Below are 16,224 nucleotides of genomic sequence, written 5' to 3'. Positions count from 1 at the left end.
AGTATTTATGAAGACTATTTTAGTGTTTTCTTCTGTTATTATCATCACTGATTTCCTGATATGTAGCCTCAAGGGATGTACCAGATACCATGACAGTACTACATGATTACATTATTACTAATCTATCAACAATCTTCCTCTATAAATTAACTATTACTTGTTCAGCACTCTATTACTGTATGTACTATTTCGGTCTTCTAGGGGAAATTCTGACTGAATCAATACACCTAGATCTTGGTTTTATTTCTATCACCTTGGAAGCAAACTGTTTTGCTAACCTTTTCTCTCTCATTTTGTTTAAGTGATCATACCATCTTAGATTATCTGATCAATCACACATTCTTGAATGCTAACCATGTCAAGTTCTTTCCTAATATCTTAACTTTTAATATGATTCTACCATTGATGCCATCTGATCACCCTCCTGATTATTTTTCAGAACTCTCATATCTACATTGCATTATTTCTAACCCAACTGACAGACCCCTAACTGGTTTGAACACTGTCCTGCATACTGCTAGTTTAGTAATCTCTCTCTCTCCATTATTTAATAGAGAGATTAAATAATAGTCAGGGACTCAATCAAGGGAAGTCACATACTACACGCACCAACTATCATACTTGTTCTTGAATTCATTCACACTGCTTGCACACACACAACATCTAATGCTAATCCATTCCAATCACTCACCACTCAATAAGAGAAAATCTAGATCTCATCTTCTTCTTAGCAGCATTCATTATGATCTTCCAAGGATGCCCTCTCATCCTTTTCTTACCCTCCATAAAATAAAAACATTACATCAACTGAAATCTTGTATGATCCTTTCAGAGGTTTGTAAGTCTTAATCATATCACCTCTCTTTCTCCTGCCAGTGTCTGCAGTCTACAAATTCTTAATGCATCCTCATAATCAATAGTCCACAATCCTGATTAATTTTTAACACACTCTCTCTCTCTCTCTTCCCAAGACATATCAGAAGCACACACCGGGAGACCAGACCTGTGCACAATAGATCATGTGAAGTCTTATCAAGGCCTTATAAAGATGCATGTCAAAGTTTGTTTCAGTAGTGCAATTATCCTCTGAGTTGTATTTGCAATCTTTGTTTCATGGCTCTTGAACTTCAACTTGCTATCTAATAACACTCCAAGATCCCTAGCCTGATCAGTTTCATCTTCTAGCATAATCCCACCAATATAATACAACATTGGATACCTAATCACACCAAAGTGCATGACACTACATTTAATGACATCCATTTTCCCATGCCCACAGTCACAGCCTATTCAGATCATTCTGCTTGTAACACATATTAGCCACATTCCTGATTACCCTACCTATCTTTACATCATCAGCAAATAGCTCTGTCACCTGTCATATCCTTCCCAATGTCATTAATGTACAGATTGAATAACAGTGGACCAAGACCTGATCCTTGTGGTACACCACTGGTTACCTTAAACCTTGCACACTCACATCTCTCATATACCACTTTTTGATATCTATCCATTAGCCATCCTCTTATCCACAGTAATATTTTATAATTCAACCCTTTTTTTTTCTATGCTATACAGTATTCTGCCAAAAGGCATAGCACAATCCATTCCCCTTGTTTAGTTCATTGGTAACATTATTATAGAATGTCAGCAAGTTGCCAAAACATGACCTTCCCTTAGTAAATCCATACTGTTCATTGCAAAGTAGAGATTCTTTGTCAACCCATTTCTAAATGCAAGTCCTAACCAACTTTTCCAAAATCTTCACTACCACTTCTGAGATACTGATTGGTCGACAGATGGATACATTGGTGTTTGAACCCCCCCCCCCCCCCTGCAGAATCTTCCCTGTTCTGGGACTCAAATTATATAGCCTGGTCGGTCAAAGGAATAAATAGTTCAGCTGAACACTCTTTTAGCATCTATACTGATATCCCATCAGTTCCTATTGCTGAATTCTTAGTCCCCATTCTCATCTATGGTCATGAGAGTTGGGTAATGACTGAAAGAATGCAGACACGAATCCAAGCGGCTGAAATGAGGTTCCTTCAAGGGGTTGCGACTGGTCAGAATGCCACAAGAGAGCTTCCCTCAGCAGGCCCTCTTTGCCAAGCCAGAGGGTGGGAGGCCAAGGACTGCTAGATAGATTATATCCAAAACCTTGGGTGGACACATTAGGGAATCCTACCAGAACACCTAAGCTTGGTGGCAGAGGATCGTGACCATTGGAAGTTCCTCTTGCAGCTGCTGCCCACACAACCCAATTAGCAAAGGTGGGCCTTGAAGATGTATGTATATGAAGTTCTATTAAATCATCTCTCCAGAATTATGTTAGTTAAGTTCAACAAATTACAGCTAACAACTAAATATCATTATTTATAACTGAATCCCTTAAACTTTTGATTCTCACAGTATCTGTTTAAAATTTGGGTGGTCAAAGTTGAGACCTGCAATTTAATACCTGTTCTAAGGATATTCTTTATAAAGCATCAATAACTTCTCATCAGCAAGGATACTGACTTCTTATCAAATGATATATACATCTTTCACTGCTTAACCATTAACAATACTACTCATTTTCACATTAACTTTGAGTCTAAATCATTAAATGCGTATAGCAAACAAGTACTCTTACACCCTCTGTCCAAAAAGAAACAGAACTTTTGATAGAAAATAAAACACAGGCCAATTATAATTATTCAAATCATTTATTTCAATCAATATATTCTCCCTCAGCTTCGCTACAGCGTTTAGCATGGTCAATTAATTAATTAAATGAGTTATTTTATATCTGTGTTTGGGATACTGTCGAGGGTCGTGGTTACTGCCACTTGAACATTTTCAATGGTGTTGTATCACTTTCCTTTCATCAACAAATGAAGTTGGGGGAAGAGAAAGAAGTCACAGGGTGTTAAATCAGGTGAATACAGTGAGTGATTCAACACACAAACTTGGTTTTTGCTCAAAAACTGTCTCACAATGTTCGAACGATGAGATGGTGCATTATCGTGCAAAAGTGACCAGCTGCCTGCATCACGATATTCATGGCATACGCGATGAATTCTCACTATCAATCGCTTCCAAACTTCGAGATAAAACTACCATTGACTGTTTGCTCAGGCGGAATGAATTCTTTGTGGATAATGCCCTGGAATCGTAGAAACAAATCAGCATTCTGGTAATGCTGTGATTTTTGACCACACAAACTATAGGAGAGAATAAATGACTGCTATTTGGGTTTTTTTAATCAAATTTATTTTAAAACAAAGTTATACCAACTAGTTTCACCAACTGTGGCTGCTGGTTTCATCAGGGTAAAAGATGTATAAAAATAGTAAGAACACTTAAATGCTAAAAACTGTTAACACTAAAACCATAAAATAAACCAAATACAATTGTATTTTTTTATAAAAGCAGAAGAACGCGTACATCACACACGCATAGTGCGTGTATGATCTGCTAGTTGTTGTTTAGGAACAATTTGTAGATAGCGGCAAAATTCAGTTCTGGCATGTTGAAAGATCTAATAAGGATCTTCCAGATCTCAGGAAGAATCAGTCCTTGGTTTCTATTAAGGTTTTGTTCTGAGCGGAGAACTGTTGTGGCTTCTTTTATAATTCGGGAACGGAAGTCCTCCTCTAAGTAGGACATTGAACTTTTATCCCATTCTATAAAGTGATTAGTCCTAGCAGAATGAAAGGCTAACCCAGATTTGTCTTCTCTATTATTATTGACATCTCCTATGTGCTCCTTCTTCCTGATTTCAAAACTTCTTGAAGTCTGGCCAATATAGTTCAAGCCGCACGAGCAGGGTATGTTGTAAACTCCGGCATATTTAAAAAATGGATGACTGTGTTTTGGAGATATTAGATCTTTCAACATGCCAAAACTGAATTTTGCCGCCAACTACAAATCGTTCCTACACAACAACTAGCAGATCATACACGAGCTATGCGTGTGATGTACACATTCTTCTGCTTTTATAAAAAAAATACAATTGTATTTGATTTATTTTATGGTTTTAGTGGTAACAGTTTTTAGCATTTAAGTGTTCTTACTATTTTTATACATCTTTTATCCTGATGAAGCCAGCAACCACAGTTGGTATAACTTTGTTTTAAAATAAATTTGACCAAAAAAAAAAAAACTAAACACCAGGTACGTCGATTTGAGCTACTTAAATGTAAAAAGGCTAAACTGTTGAATCAACTCATGTTTCTGAAGAGATGCAGAAACCATAATATAACTCCTAAGTTTCTTATTTTGAGAGAACGATTCCATTCAAGACAGGCTAAGCATATATATTTGAAAATATCTTCGGCACTTTTACGTGAGCGGATACAAAACACCAGATTTGAACAAAACCGAATAGACATTCAATGTTATTAGATTTACGAGGATATCTCCAGTACTTTAGACCAAAACCTATGGTCCCTTTTAGATAGAATGATAAATAATAGCTATGAGAAGACCTTTTCAATCAGTAAACAAAGTGAAATCAAGAAATTCAATGTTCTTTACGATAAACATTTTCAGTCAAAACCTGCTTTACCAGACAACACAGTGATATGTAATTTCTCTGATCGTGTTTTATCTAAACTGGAAATGAGTATTCTCAAAAAAGGCTTTAATTTTTCTATTACTCCCGATCTGATTCCTAAAGTGGACATATTATGCAGTGTAGAAAAGGCCGTTTCGTCGCTACCGGAGCCCATAGTTAACGATCTCAGACATAAAAGCAGTATCATTCTCTCTTCTTCAAGAGCTCCCCATCAAAACATCACTCTTCCAGAGATAAAAGCCATGTTTAGATTAAAGAAAAATAAAGATATTATCATATTAAAAGCTGATAAAGGTAACTGTACGGTTATCTTAAACACCAATGATTACAAAGATAAGATTGTTACTTTCTGATACATCTACTTACTGTGTTCTAGATTCGGACCCCACTTTAAAGAATCATAATGATACCAACGATTTATTACTTATGGATAGCTGGCCAACAGAATTAAAATGAAGATTGAAATCTACGCATCCAGTGACACCGAGACTATATGGCTCTCCAAAGGTCCATAAAAATGGTATACCGTTATGCCCAATCGTTGATGGTATTAATTCACCTACCTATTTATTATCAAAATACCTTGCAGGTCTCCTCAAAGCACACATCCACAATTCACAACATTTCGTGGAGAAATTAAAAAACATCTCGATCTCCAATACAGATCTTCTGGCAAGCCTGGATGTTACATGTTTATACACCATCCCAGTAGAAGAAGTGATCGACATTTTAGAAAGCTTATTCCCTCAAGACATCACTTCTTTGTTCCATCATTGTTTAACATTAATTTTTTCCCATGGAACAAAACTATTTATCAGCAATTAACAGGTCTTGCAATGGGAAGCCCTCTTTCACCACCATGTGCAGATTCTCTTTATGGAGAAATTTGAAAGTATAATTTTATCTCAACTAGACTCCAAACCCACAGTTTGGTGGAGATACATCGATGATATTTTTATTGTTTGGAAAAATACGAAAAAGGATTTGCTCGATTTTCTAAGCAAGATTAACTCTTTACATCAAAAAATTAAATTCCCTCTAGAGCTCAAGAAAGATAACCAATTACCATTTCTGGACATTTTAATCAAATCAATAGATGGACGTTTCAACCTTACTGTTTATCGCAAACCCACCAATACAGGTAGATACTTACACTTCACTTCTTCATACCATATTTCTCAGAAACTCAGCATTGTACACATGCTAAAAAATAGAGCCTCTCTCATTACGACAGATGATAAAGACTTCCAAGCTGAACTTTCCCGGATATCAAATAACCTTACAAAGAATGGTTATCCTAAGAAATTGATCCACAAGATACTTTTCTGTGACCCCAAACAAAGACAAACTGAAGATATAGATCTTGAACCATATTGACCTGACTTCAAGAAGTTTTGAAATCAGGAAGAAGAGCACATAGGAGACGTCAATAATAATAGAGAAGACAAATCGGGGTTAGCCTTTCATTTTAATAGGACTAATCACATTATAGAATGGGATAAAAGCTCAATGCCCTACTTAGAGGAGGACTTCCACTCTTGAATTATAAAAGAAGCCACAACAGTTCTCTGCTCAGAACAAAACCAAAGACTGATTCTACCCGAGATCTAAAAGACCCTTATTAGATCTTTCAACATACCAGAACTGAATTTTGCGGCCAACTACAAATAGTTCGTACACAACAACTAGCAGATCATACATGCGCTATGCGTGTACGCATTCTTCTGCTTTTATAAAAAAATACAATTGTATTCGATTTATTTTATGATTTCAGTGTTAACAGTTTTTAGCATTTAAGTGTTCTTACTATTTTTATACATCTTTTATCCTGATGAAACCAGCAGCCACAGTTGATGAAATTAGTTGGTATAACTTTGTTTTAAAATAAATTTGACCAAAAAAACCCAAATAGTAGTCATTTATTCTCTCCTATAAATCAGCATTCTCTTTACTTTTGACTTCTCCAAGCAACTTTTTATTCGGATGCCGCTCTTCTAATAGTCTCCACTCAGCACTCTTGCGCTTTGTTTCGGGATCATACTCAAAACACCATGTTATCGCATCAGTAACAATCATTTCAAGGAAGTCTGAGTCCTTGCAGTGTTCAATTCAATACAATTTTTGGTCGGCGCTTAACTTGTGGGTAACAAAGAAAACCCGAAATCATGATTTCGGGTTTTCTTTGATGAAATCATGCACTTTTTGGATGTTAACTTCACTTAATCCAATTTTTGGACGACCACTTTGAAATCGCTTAAACCACATGTAAACTTTAGTATGGGATAAGCATTCATCACCGTATGCTTTTTGAAGCATTCGATGCGTTTCGGTAAAACCTTTACCAAGTTTAACACAAAAGTCAATCGCAGCTCTCTGTTTGAAACTCATTTTCTGACCGTTCGTCAAAACACACGGTCACTCTTGGCACTATAATTCGGCTTCTAATGAAACAAATGTCATAAATAGTTGAAACAACTCTAATGAAGGTTTCAACAACAAAAAGATACAACAGGTGGCACCACTAATTTCTTCTATTTTCAAAAAGTTCGGTTTCTTTTTGGACAGAGGGTGCAAAAATAAGCTTGGAATAATTTATTCACTCTAATTACCTGACTCCACAAGCCTTTGTTACACATTAGTTTGTCTCCATCAACCTGTCAGCCAATTTCTTATCCATTAATAAATCAATCTTGAATACAGCATGTGAATAAGTCAAAGGTTTTGCTGAAATCTAAATCACACTATAGCTAATGCATAACCCACTTCTCTCATTACCTACAAAATCAACTTAAAACGTCGATCATCATTTAAGGTTATTCTGGATATAAATCAATTAAAACTACTAACGATTTAATTAAACCCAATGCACTTTAAGGATTACTAACAGTGATGTTACCACTACCCCAGACTTATTGTTGTGTTTTATGCAAATCTTACCCATGAATACCCTAATAGAAAAAGAAGGAGTTCTTTAAATGTGTTTTTCGTATAGCTGGGTAAAAAGGATATGTTAGTTCACTAAGTTTAAAATCCAACTGTATATGGATGATGAGCAGCAGCTACTTCAGTATTTATATGTTTAAAGGAAACAGAACAATGTTGGAAGTTTATTTTGCACTTGGTTAGACTATAATAAGTTTAGTTTAATCCTTTATCCAAGTGTAACACTTGGATAAAGGATTAAACTAAACTTATTAGTCTAACCAAGTGCAAAATAAACTTCCAACATCTTTCTCTAAATCCAGAGTAATTCAATAATAAGGTGGTACACCTGTTGGCAACTCGTATAGGTAAATATGACCTCTCCTATTGCTTCTGCCTTAGTATCTCCACGTTTGGGTCTGCCTCCCACTGACAAGACCTCAATAAAGGTCGAAACTGGTCTGGGTAGTGGCCCTTCCCTTAATGCATAGCAGTATACATGTCCGAGATGTGCTTTGCATTATGGGAGATGCTGAGACAAGGAGTGATGAGAGCTTGGTCCACCTTTGCTTGGAGTTGCCTGATGTTGCACCACCTTACCTCAGTCCTGAAGATATTTTCAGGTGCAAACTTTGTTTGCTTACACTTGGATCAAGGATTAAACTAAATTTATTATGGAAACAGAACAATAATGAAAAAAAAAAAAAAATATATATATATATATATATACACACACACACACACACATTAAAAAGGCAGAATAAAGAAACTGGGCATCTATGAGAATGTGACTGGAAGGAATTTGTGAAGAAAGGATAGCCTATTAAACAATCTAAGGAAATGTTTTTGATGAGCTATTCCAACTGTAGTAAACAGTATTCTGAGGTTGATTGAATTTGGAATTTAGAGCATGTTAGGGGTTGTACAATTGAAAAGCAACAGCTTGAACAGAAGAGTATTTTGAAGACTTATGAAGTTACAGATGCAGTGCTTATATAATGTTCATCATGTAACTGAAGAATTAAGGTTTTTAATTTTCTTTTCTACATAGCCATAAATATTGATTTCTTTATCAAGTAAAAACTTTATATATCAGTTTTACTTGTGATATTCATTAATATGAAGATTCTCATAGTCTGTGCTTTCTTTCCATAAAGCAAGTTTGCATATGTTATTATCATTATTGTTACTGGTTGTTAAGTTAATAGTTAGTAAGATATTCAAAAACATTCAATGAATGTTTTTGAATGTCTGGCTGGTTGAGTGGATAGCATACCAGCTCTCCAACCTGCGGGCATGGGTTCGAGTCCCACTCTATGCATGGGTGTTTGTAAAAGCCTGCTCTGGAAAAGCTTGTATAGCTCATTGAGTTTATAAGAATCAATATAAAAAATAAATAAAATAATAATAATGCCACTAGTGGTTTTGGTCACTGGCAAAATTATGTAATCCTCCTCCACTCCCAACATGCTTAATAGAAACAAATAATTTTGACTTTTTGCAATTATTTAAATCCTGATTATTATTATTATTATTTAAAATAGTAATTCCATAGATGAGAGGTCGAGGGACCTATAGACACAGCACCATGTGTGTGTGGGGTGCAGATGAGGACCAAATACAAGCTTATTAATGTTCTTTAAGAGTTGCAGGTTGTAGTTGTTTGGGAATACTTCTTGAGGAAGGCTGTTCCAGACAACAAAAGTGGATGAAATAAAAGCAAAAGAATAGAAGCAGCTTTGGAGATAAAATTTGCAATTGTAATAGTGAAAGGGAGCTGAGCAGCTTCAGCGCTTGCATTAACTGGTGCAACAGAAAGTGGAGGAATGATGGTTGCCAAGTCACTGATGCAGTGACCTTGGAAATACCTATAGAACAGACAGTGCTGAAACACTGCATCTGTGTGATAAAAGTTGAAGTGAGTAATTGAGGGGATCATCTATGAGTCTAACTGCATGCCTCTCGACAGAATCAACGATAAGCAGTATTCTAAACATGGATTTGGGATCTGTATGTAGTGAAGAGTTGGTTGGGTGTAAAATATAGGCTCTTGAACAAAAGTGCATGCCAAGTTTCTTGGATGCTGAGGAGGCTAATGATGTGATGTGTTTATGCCAGGAGAGACTGGAGATAAACATTAGTTCAAGCAAAGAGATCAGATCTTATCTGAAGATCTGCATATTACTGAGGGTAATATTGGGACCTCTTTTGCATCAGAAAAGCAAGACTATTATGGTAGCACCTGAACATTGCCAGATTGTCCTCATCCCATTAGAGGATGAGTATGTAGATCAATGTAAGCATGATTAATTCGATGTCTAGGGAATCAATACTGGTTGTTGGCACTCCAGCATTAGTGGTGAAGCCATCTACTATGACTCTCAGAGAATGACCAGAGTGAAAGCTGGCTACCCAACTACAGAGGGTGTAAGGGAGACTAAAGGACGGCAATTTGTTCAATAGGCCTTGATGTTACACAAGATTGAAAGCTTGGAAATGTCAAGGGTGATAGCACAAGTTTCTCCAAATCCATCCATGGTAATGCCCAGAGGTGGGTGATGCAAGCTACAAGGTCAGCTGTGGATCTTGAATGATGGAATTAGCTATTGATGACATTCTCCGTTATTTTGGAAAGGACAGAGATGATGGCAATTGGTCAGTAATTTGACAGTAACTTCTATCACCTTTTTTTTTTGTATGAGATTGTTTCCATGCATTGGAATAAGTACTAGAAATGTATAATAAATTATAGAGACAATGTAGGATCAGTGTTAGCTCTGGAGCACAATGTTTGACAACAACTGAGGAGATGCCATTAGGACCAGAACTTTTTATTATCCAAGTTATTTAGTAGTTTTCTGATGACTTTTTAAAAAAACTATAGAAGGAACATGGTTCTTGGATTCCACTATGGTAAGATATGATTTCCCTTGGTCATCCATGCAGGAGTCTGAAGAAAAGAGCAATGCCAGGAAGTCAGCTATATCTTTGGTGAAGTAACAGTGGTACCATCAGGATGAGACAGCGGTGGTTGCATACAACAACACACATGTGTAATTGTTATATGTGAATATATGCTTTTTAAGGCATGAATTTAATAGTTAAAAATATCTTCTTTCCTTTCCCACAGTCATATATGATTACGATTGTAGCATCACGAATATTTTGCTTAGAGCACTATAAAAAAAGAATAATTCTCCTTCCAGAAACAAGGGATAGGGGACATGTTATGTATTTTAAATTTTCTAAATAAAAATGAATAGTTAAATACTGATTGTAGGATTAAAAAAAAAGCTTACATGAAAGTAGACTTCTCTCTGAACTTATCTCAGAAGTTCCTAAAGGAAAAAAAGTTATACATTAAGGTATTTAATTATTCTTTAGCTTTCACCTGCTTAAATCATTAAACCTGCAGAAAAAAAAAGAAGTTAACTTTACATACCAGCTAAGGCATTATAGGGCTCATTCTCATGGACGTCTAAGGCAGCAGCTCTAATACGGCCATCTTTAAGGGCAGCAGCAAGAGCATTCTCATCCACTAAACCACCACGGGCAGTATTTACCAGGAAGGCTCCTAAGGAGGAGGAAGAAATCATATCTAAACATTTCAATGGTACAACCAAATTAATATCCTGTCATTAAGAATCATCTGAAACATGAACAATAACTAAAAGAAATTCATTTTCTGTTATACCTTCTAGTGGTATATCAGATATGATAGACCAGAATGATTATCATTTCACACGTCTAGTCTCTTAATAACTCTTTATCAAATTGGTCTTCCTGTCAGATCTAGTCTGATTTGATCAGACCTCTATTTTGATTTAAAACTTCCTTAACTGCAACCAAATCTATCTAATGTCAATGGTCCAAATAAACACAGTTTAACAATTTTTATAAGTAATCCAAATACTGAATTTCATTAAAATTGCTCTAGAGGTTCAGGAATAAATTCTGTGCATATGAACCGATAAAACAATTCTAATAGGTGCTTAAGCATCTTCTGAAGCACAGCTAAAGAGAATGACATCAAAAATACTGACATCTATATAATGGTCATAAAATTACAAAACGTAAAGCATTACATCATTCACACAAATAGTTCATGCTATTTGTATATCACATTGAAAAGTACTGAATATTAGATAAATGACATACAGGTATAAGACTGCAACATTTCCTTGGCATTCACTGGACTACCTTTTATCTTTGTTACTGTATGACATATAGTGCATTCAGATTGTGTAAAATGTTTTTAATGATATCATGATACTATATTCATTACTGTTTTCATATATTTCTCTTTCATTCTTAGTAAGTGTTTCCTATTGCTCTACTCATCAAATGACAAAAAGCTTAAGACAATTACAAATTTGGGCCTACATTTGGCTTTTGCAGTGTTCATTCATTCAGTTCAGGATGGGTTTGAGTGTTCCATGGATTCCTTTCCTACATGTCTTCTGCCAGCATTGTGATTAGTTGGAATGAGGTCAAGTCTGAGTAGATCTTCAAGGCTTCACACCATCTTCCTGGTCTTCCTCTGCCTCAGCTGCTCACCATTCCTTCTGTAAAAGGATTGTGCATCCTGGTTATAAACCCAAACCACCATAACTGTCTTTTGTATAGCCTATTTAGGATGTTATCAGTGTAACCTAACTCTTCACTTACTTTATCATGCTTTTTTTTTCGTCCATTTCATGCCATTGATTCTTAAGCACTTCAATTCAAAAACTTTTAGTCTATCTTCTTGTTTGCTAGTGATCCAGCTCTCTGCTCCATACAGTATCACTGGAAAGATCATTGAGTTGAGTTTAGTCTTTAGGCTATGGCTAACTTTTTTTCTTCCCCTCCATATTATATTCGACTTGTTCATTTTCTGACCATTCTAGACTAATTCTGTGCTTGATAGTTTCATATAACTTAGATCTTCAGTGATTAATGATCCAAGATAATTGAAACTATCCACTTGTTCTATTCTTCTATTACAGCACTGACATTTTTTCACTCTGCCTATTATCATAATTTTTGTCTTATCAAGATTTATCTCCAAGCTGTATTTGTTGCTGGTTAGATTTAGATTAGAACACATTGATTTTAGGTTCTCTAAATTATCAGCTATCAGAACAATATTATCTGCATATTTTAAGTGGGTGATGTTTTTGCCATTGACAGTTATTTCCAAGTAATTCTTCAACCACCTCTCTTAGGAACAGGTTGAATACATAGAGAAAGGGGGGGGGGGAGAGAGCGAGAGGCAGCCCTGCATGATTTTGGGATGGAATTTTACTTGTTTCAACATTCCTGAATTTTACTATTGTTTGTATGTTTATAGCACTTTCTGATTATACTGATTAAGTATGGTTTAATCCTTTTTTTATGCAACGTTTCTATCTACTGAATGAAAGGCTTGCTGGTAGTCAATAAAGCATACAAAAAGACTTTTGCTTTTCAAATCTGCTAGTCTCTGTACAATAAAGATTGCACTACTGGTCCCTCTTCCATCGCTGAATCAAACTTATTCTTCCATTACTCTTCATATTCTGTTTTGAATGATTCTAATAAATATCTTGCGAGCACAGCTCAGCAATCGTATGGGTCTATAGTTGTTGCATTTTATTTCCTTTTTTAAGTTTGGGATAATTTTACTAAGTCTCTAGTCATCAAGGATTTCCTCTTTTTCTAATATTAGGATGTATAAATAGTTCAGGTATTGTATAGTCCCTTCTCCTCCTCCTCACAGTTCTTTTGGAATATTGTCCAGTTTAGGTGCCTTTTCATTCTTCATTGATTTTATTGCCATAATTTCTTCTTAAATTTTTGGTTTGGATTCTGTCTCTCTCTTTTCTTCTCTACTACTGCCTAAAAGTCTCCAGTCATCGATACATTTTTACACTTTTTGGAGTAACCCAGGATCCTTGCTGCTGTATCCAGCAATTCTTCTTTACCTCAATTCCAGCAACTTCATATATCTTCTTCTTATTGCTTCAAGTTTCCCTGTCATCAGTTCTCCATACTGATTGTATGCTGGGTTTTTAAGTATGTTGATTTCTATTATTTTTGCTTGGGTACCATTTTCTTTTTGGGAAATTTGATGTTTATTTTGGCTGTAAGGAGAATATGGTCTGTATCCATATCTATTTTCTTAAGGTTTTACATTTTGAAATGAGCTTTTCCATCTTTTATTAATTAATATATAGTGTATGCAGTTCTTGATTTCTTCATCGGGTGAGGATCCAGGTGTATTTATGGCTTTCCCTATGATAAAACATTGTATTGCTAATAAATAGGCCATTTAATTTTAAGAAATTTAGTAGCATTTCTCTTCTGTCATTTATTTCTCCAATTCCAAATTTTCCCATAATATCTATGTAAGAATCTCAAAATCATCCAACTTCTGCATTAAAATCTCCTAAGATTACCAGGCTGTTTCTCTTGTATCATATATTTCTTTTTGCAGTTATTCCAAAAATTTTGTATATCCCACTTCTTAATGAGAAATGGAGAGGAAACAGGAGAATTCCCGGTGGAGAGAGGAGTTAGACAAGGATGTAAGTTATCACCATTATTATTTAACCTTAAGGGTCAAAGCTGTATAACTGAGAGGAGACCTCCACATAGCCTTTAAAGGAATGCGGAGAACCGACCAGGGCTTCTGACCTAATGTCCAATCCTCACCTTCTCGTGGTGAGGTGCACCCTGTTGGGTATCTACTTGGATACTGAACGAACAAGGATGGGATGGCAATTTGCGATTTAGCCGACCAAATTGTATGCTTATTGGTTAAACCAAAATAAAAAAAAAATGATGGTACAACATGATAAAATTTCATGCCGGCTGGGGCATCGCCCGGTTAAACAAGGCCCATGTTATTTTCACCAGGGAACCAGTGCGAATAAAAGAGTTAGCTACTGGAACAAATCTGAAAACACACCCCAACTCAAAATCACCAGAGTTAAAGATTGGTACTATCAACATAAGAAGCCTGAATGGCAAAGAAATGGAGCTAGGTGAGGAATTAGATAAGTACCAGATCGGCATAATAGGAGTGACTGAAACAAAAAAGACAAAAACTGGTAACATCTTTCTGAGCAATAAATACAAAATGTTATATTCGGGCAATGACAATCAAGGAAAAGAAGGAGTAGCCATAGTATTCAACACAAAATACAAGGCTAATCTTCTTGAATGGTAGGCAATTTCAAGTAGAGTGATCCACATCACTCTACTTGAAATATGAGAATGGGGAATTGGACAATGAAACTTATTTGTGCCTATGGCCCCACAGAAGGTTCTACTAAGGTAGAAGTGGAGGAATTTTTTGACGCTCTAGAAAAAGCAACTGACACAATGAAAAACGAAAAGTTGGTCCTTGTTGGGGATCTAAATAGCAGAGTAGGAAATGATTGTGAGACACACAGAAATATTTTGGGAAAATTTGGAGAAAAGAGCAAAAAATAATAATGGCAAATATCTGTTGGATTTCTGCTAAGGACATGGACTGGTTATTACTAACACCATGTTCCAACACAAAAATGTGTGCAAATTCACATGGAGAGAAGAGGCAAGGAATAAGAAAAGTCTCATTTACTATGTTATTGTTAATAGTGATGTTTTCTCCCTGGTGCAGGACACCAGAGTGTACAGAGGATTTGAAATTGGAAGTGATCACTATTTAGTCTTGAGCAGGATAAAATTGAATTTCATATTGAAAAGAATAACATGTAAGAAAGTTTTAAAGCGAATAAAAGTTGAGCAGCTCTCAGATGCGAACTGTAGACTAAAATACAGAAAGATTATTGAAAAAAAAATGAACGAGTCTGAGAACAGGAATCAAACCGTGGAGATTCAGTGGCAAACTCTGAAGAAAACCCTGATTGATTCAGCTAGAGAGGTGAGGTTGACATGTGGTGAGGTTGTCTGTAAGGATAAAAAAATCAGAACTCCCTGGTGGACACAGGAAGTTAAAGAGGCAGTGAAGGAAAAGAAGAAAGCATATCAAAGTTCCTGGCAAATAAGTCAGCTTGTGCTCTTAGAGAATACAGAAACAGATGTAAGAAAGCTAAACACTGTGTAAAACTAGCTAAACAAAAGTCATGAAAGGACTTTGGCAAGAATATAGAAAATAAATATCAAGAAGGTGGCAAAATATTCTGAAGTTGTTGAAGAAGCTTAAGAATGGAAGAAAGAGTGCTGTAAAAGGAGTTAGAGATAAAAGTGACATGAAAATGGGAGAAAAAGATATCCTTGAAGTATGGAGTAATTACTTTGAAAAACTGCTAAATGAAACAAGCAGTGATGACAGCACAGTGGTAAAAAACACTGACCAGACATGCAGTCAGGAATATATATCCATACTTGAAGTAGAAAAAGCCATCAAAGGCTTGATGGCTTTTTCTACTTCAAGTATGGATATATCTACTTCTTTTCTACTTGATGGCTTTTTCTGATGATTGGAGTAGAGCTCTAATAGTACCCATATATAAAAACGGAAATAAAACTGAATGTGAGAATTAGAGAGGTATTTCCCTACTGAGTGTTCCTGGTAAGATCTATGCAAGTATACTTGAGAAACGGTTGAGAAGAATTGTGGAAGAAAAGCTCGGTGAAGAACAAGCTGGATTCAGGCCAAATAATGGCTGTCAGGATCAGATCTTCACTTTACGACAAATAGTCGAGAAAGCATGGGAATATAACAAAGATCTGTATTTAAGTTTTGTCGATTTGGAAAAGGCATATGACAA

General features: G+C 35.7%; 1 protein-coding gene across 2 annotated transcripts in view; it reads right to left on the bottom strand.

Annotated features, from left to right (window-relative positions):
* Window positions 1-16,224, bottom strand: part of CtBP (C-terminal binding protein) — a 182,766-nt gene that overhangs the window by 19,826 nt on the left and 146,716 nt on the right. For both annotated transcript variants that reach the window (XM_090414912.1, XM_090414913.1), the window contains exons 8-9: window positions 10,926-11,057; window positions 10,783-10,821 (exon numbers count right to left, since the gene is read on the bottom strand). In XM_090414912.1, coding sequence (XP_090271038.1) covers window positions 10,783-10,821; window positions 10,926-11,057 — 171 coding nt within the window. The remainder of the gene's footprint in view (window positions 1-10,782; window positions 10,822-10,925; window positions 11,058-16,224) is intronic.

Source organism: Typopeltis vanoorti, chromosome 26 (assembly GCF_054136105.1).
Source record: "Typopeltis vanoorti isolate ZY-2024b chromosome 26, IOZ_Tvanoo_1.0, whole genome shotgun sequence".
Taxonomy (NCBI): Eukaryota; Metazoa; Arthropoda; class Arachnida; order Uropygi; family Thelyphonidae; genus Typopeltis; species Typopeltis vanoorti.
This window is presented reverse-complemented; position numbering and strand designations above follow the sequence as displayed.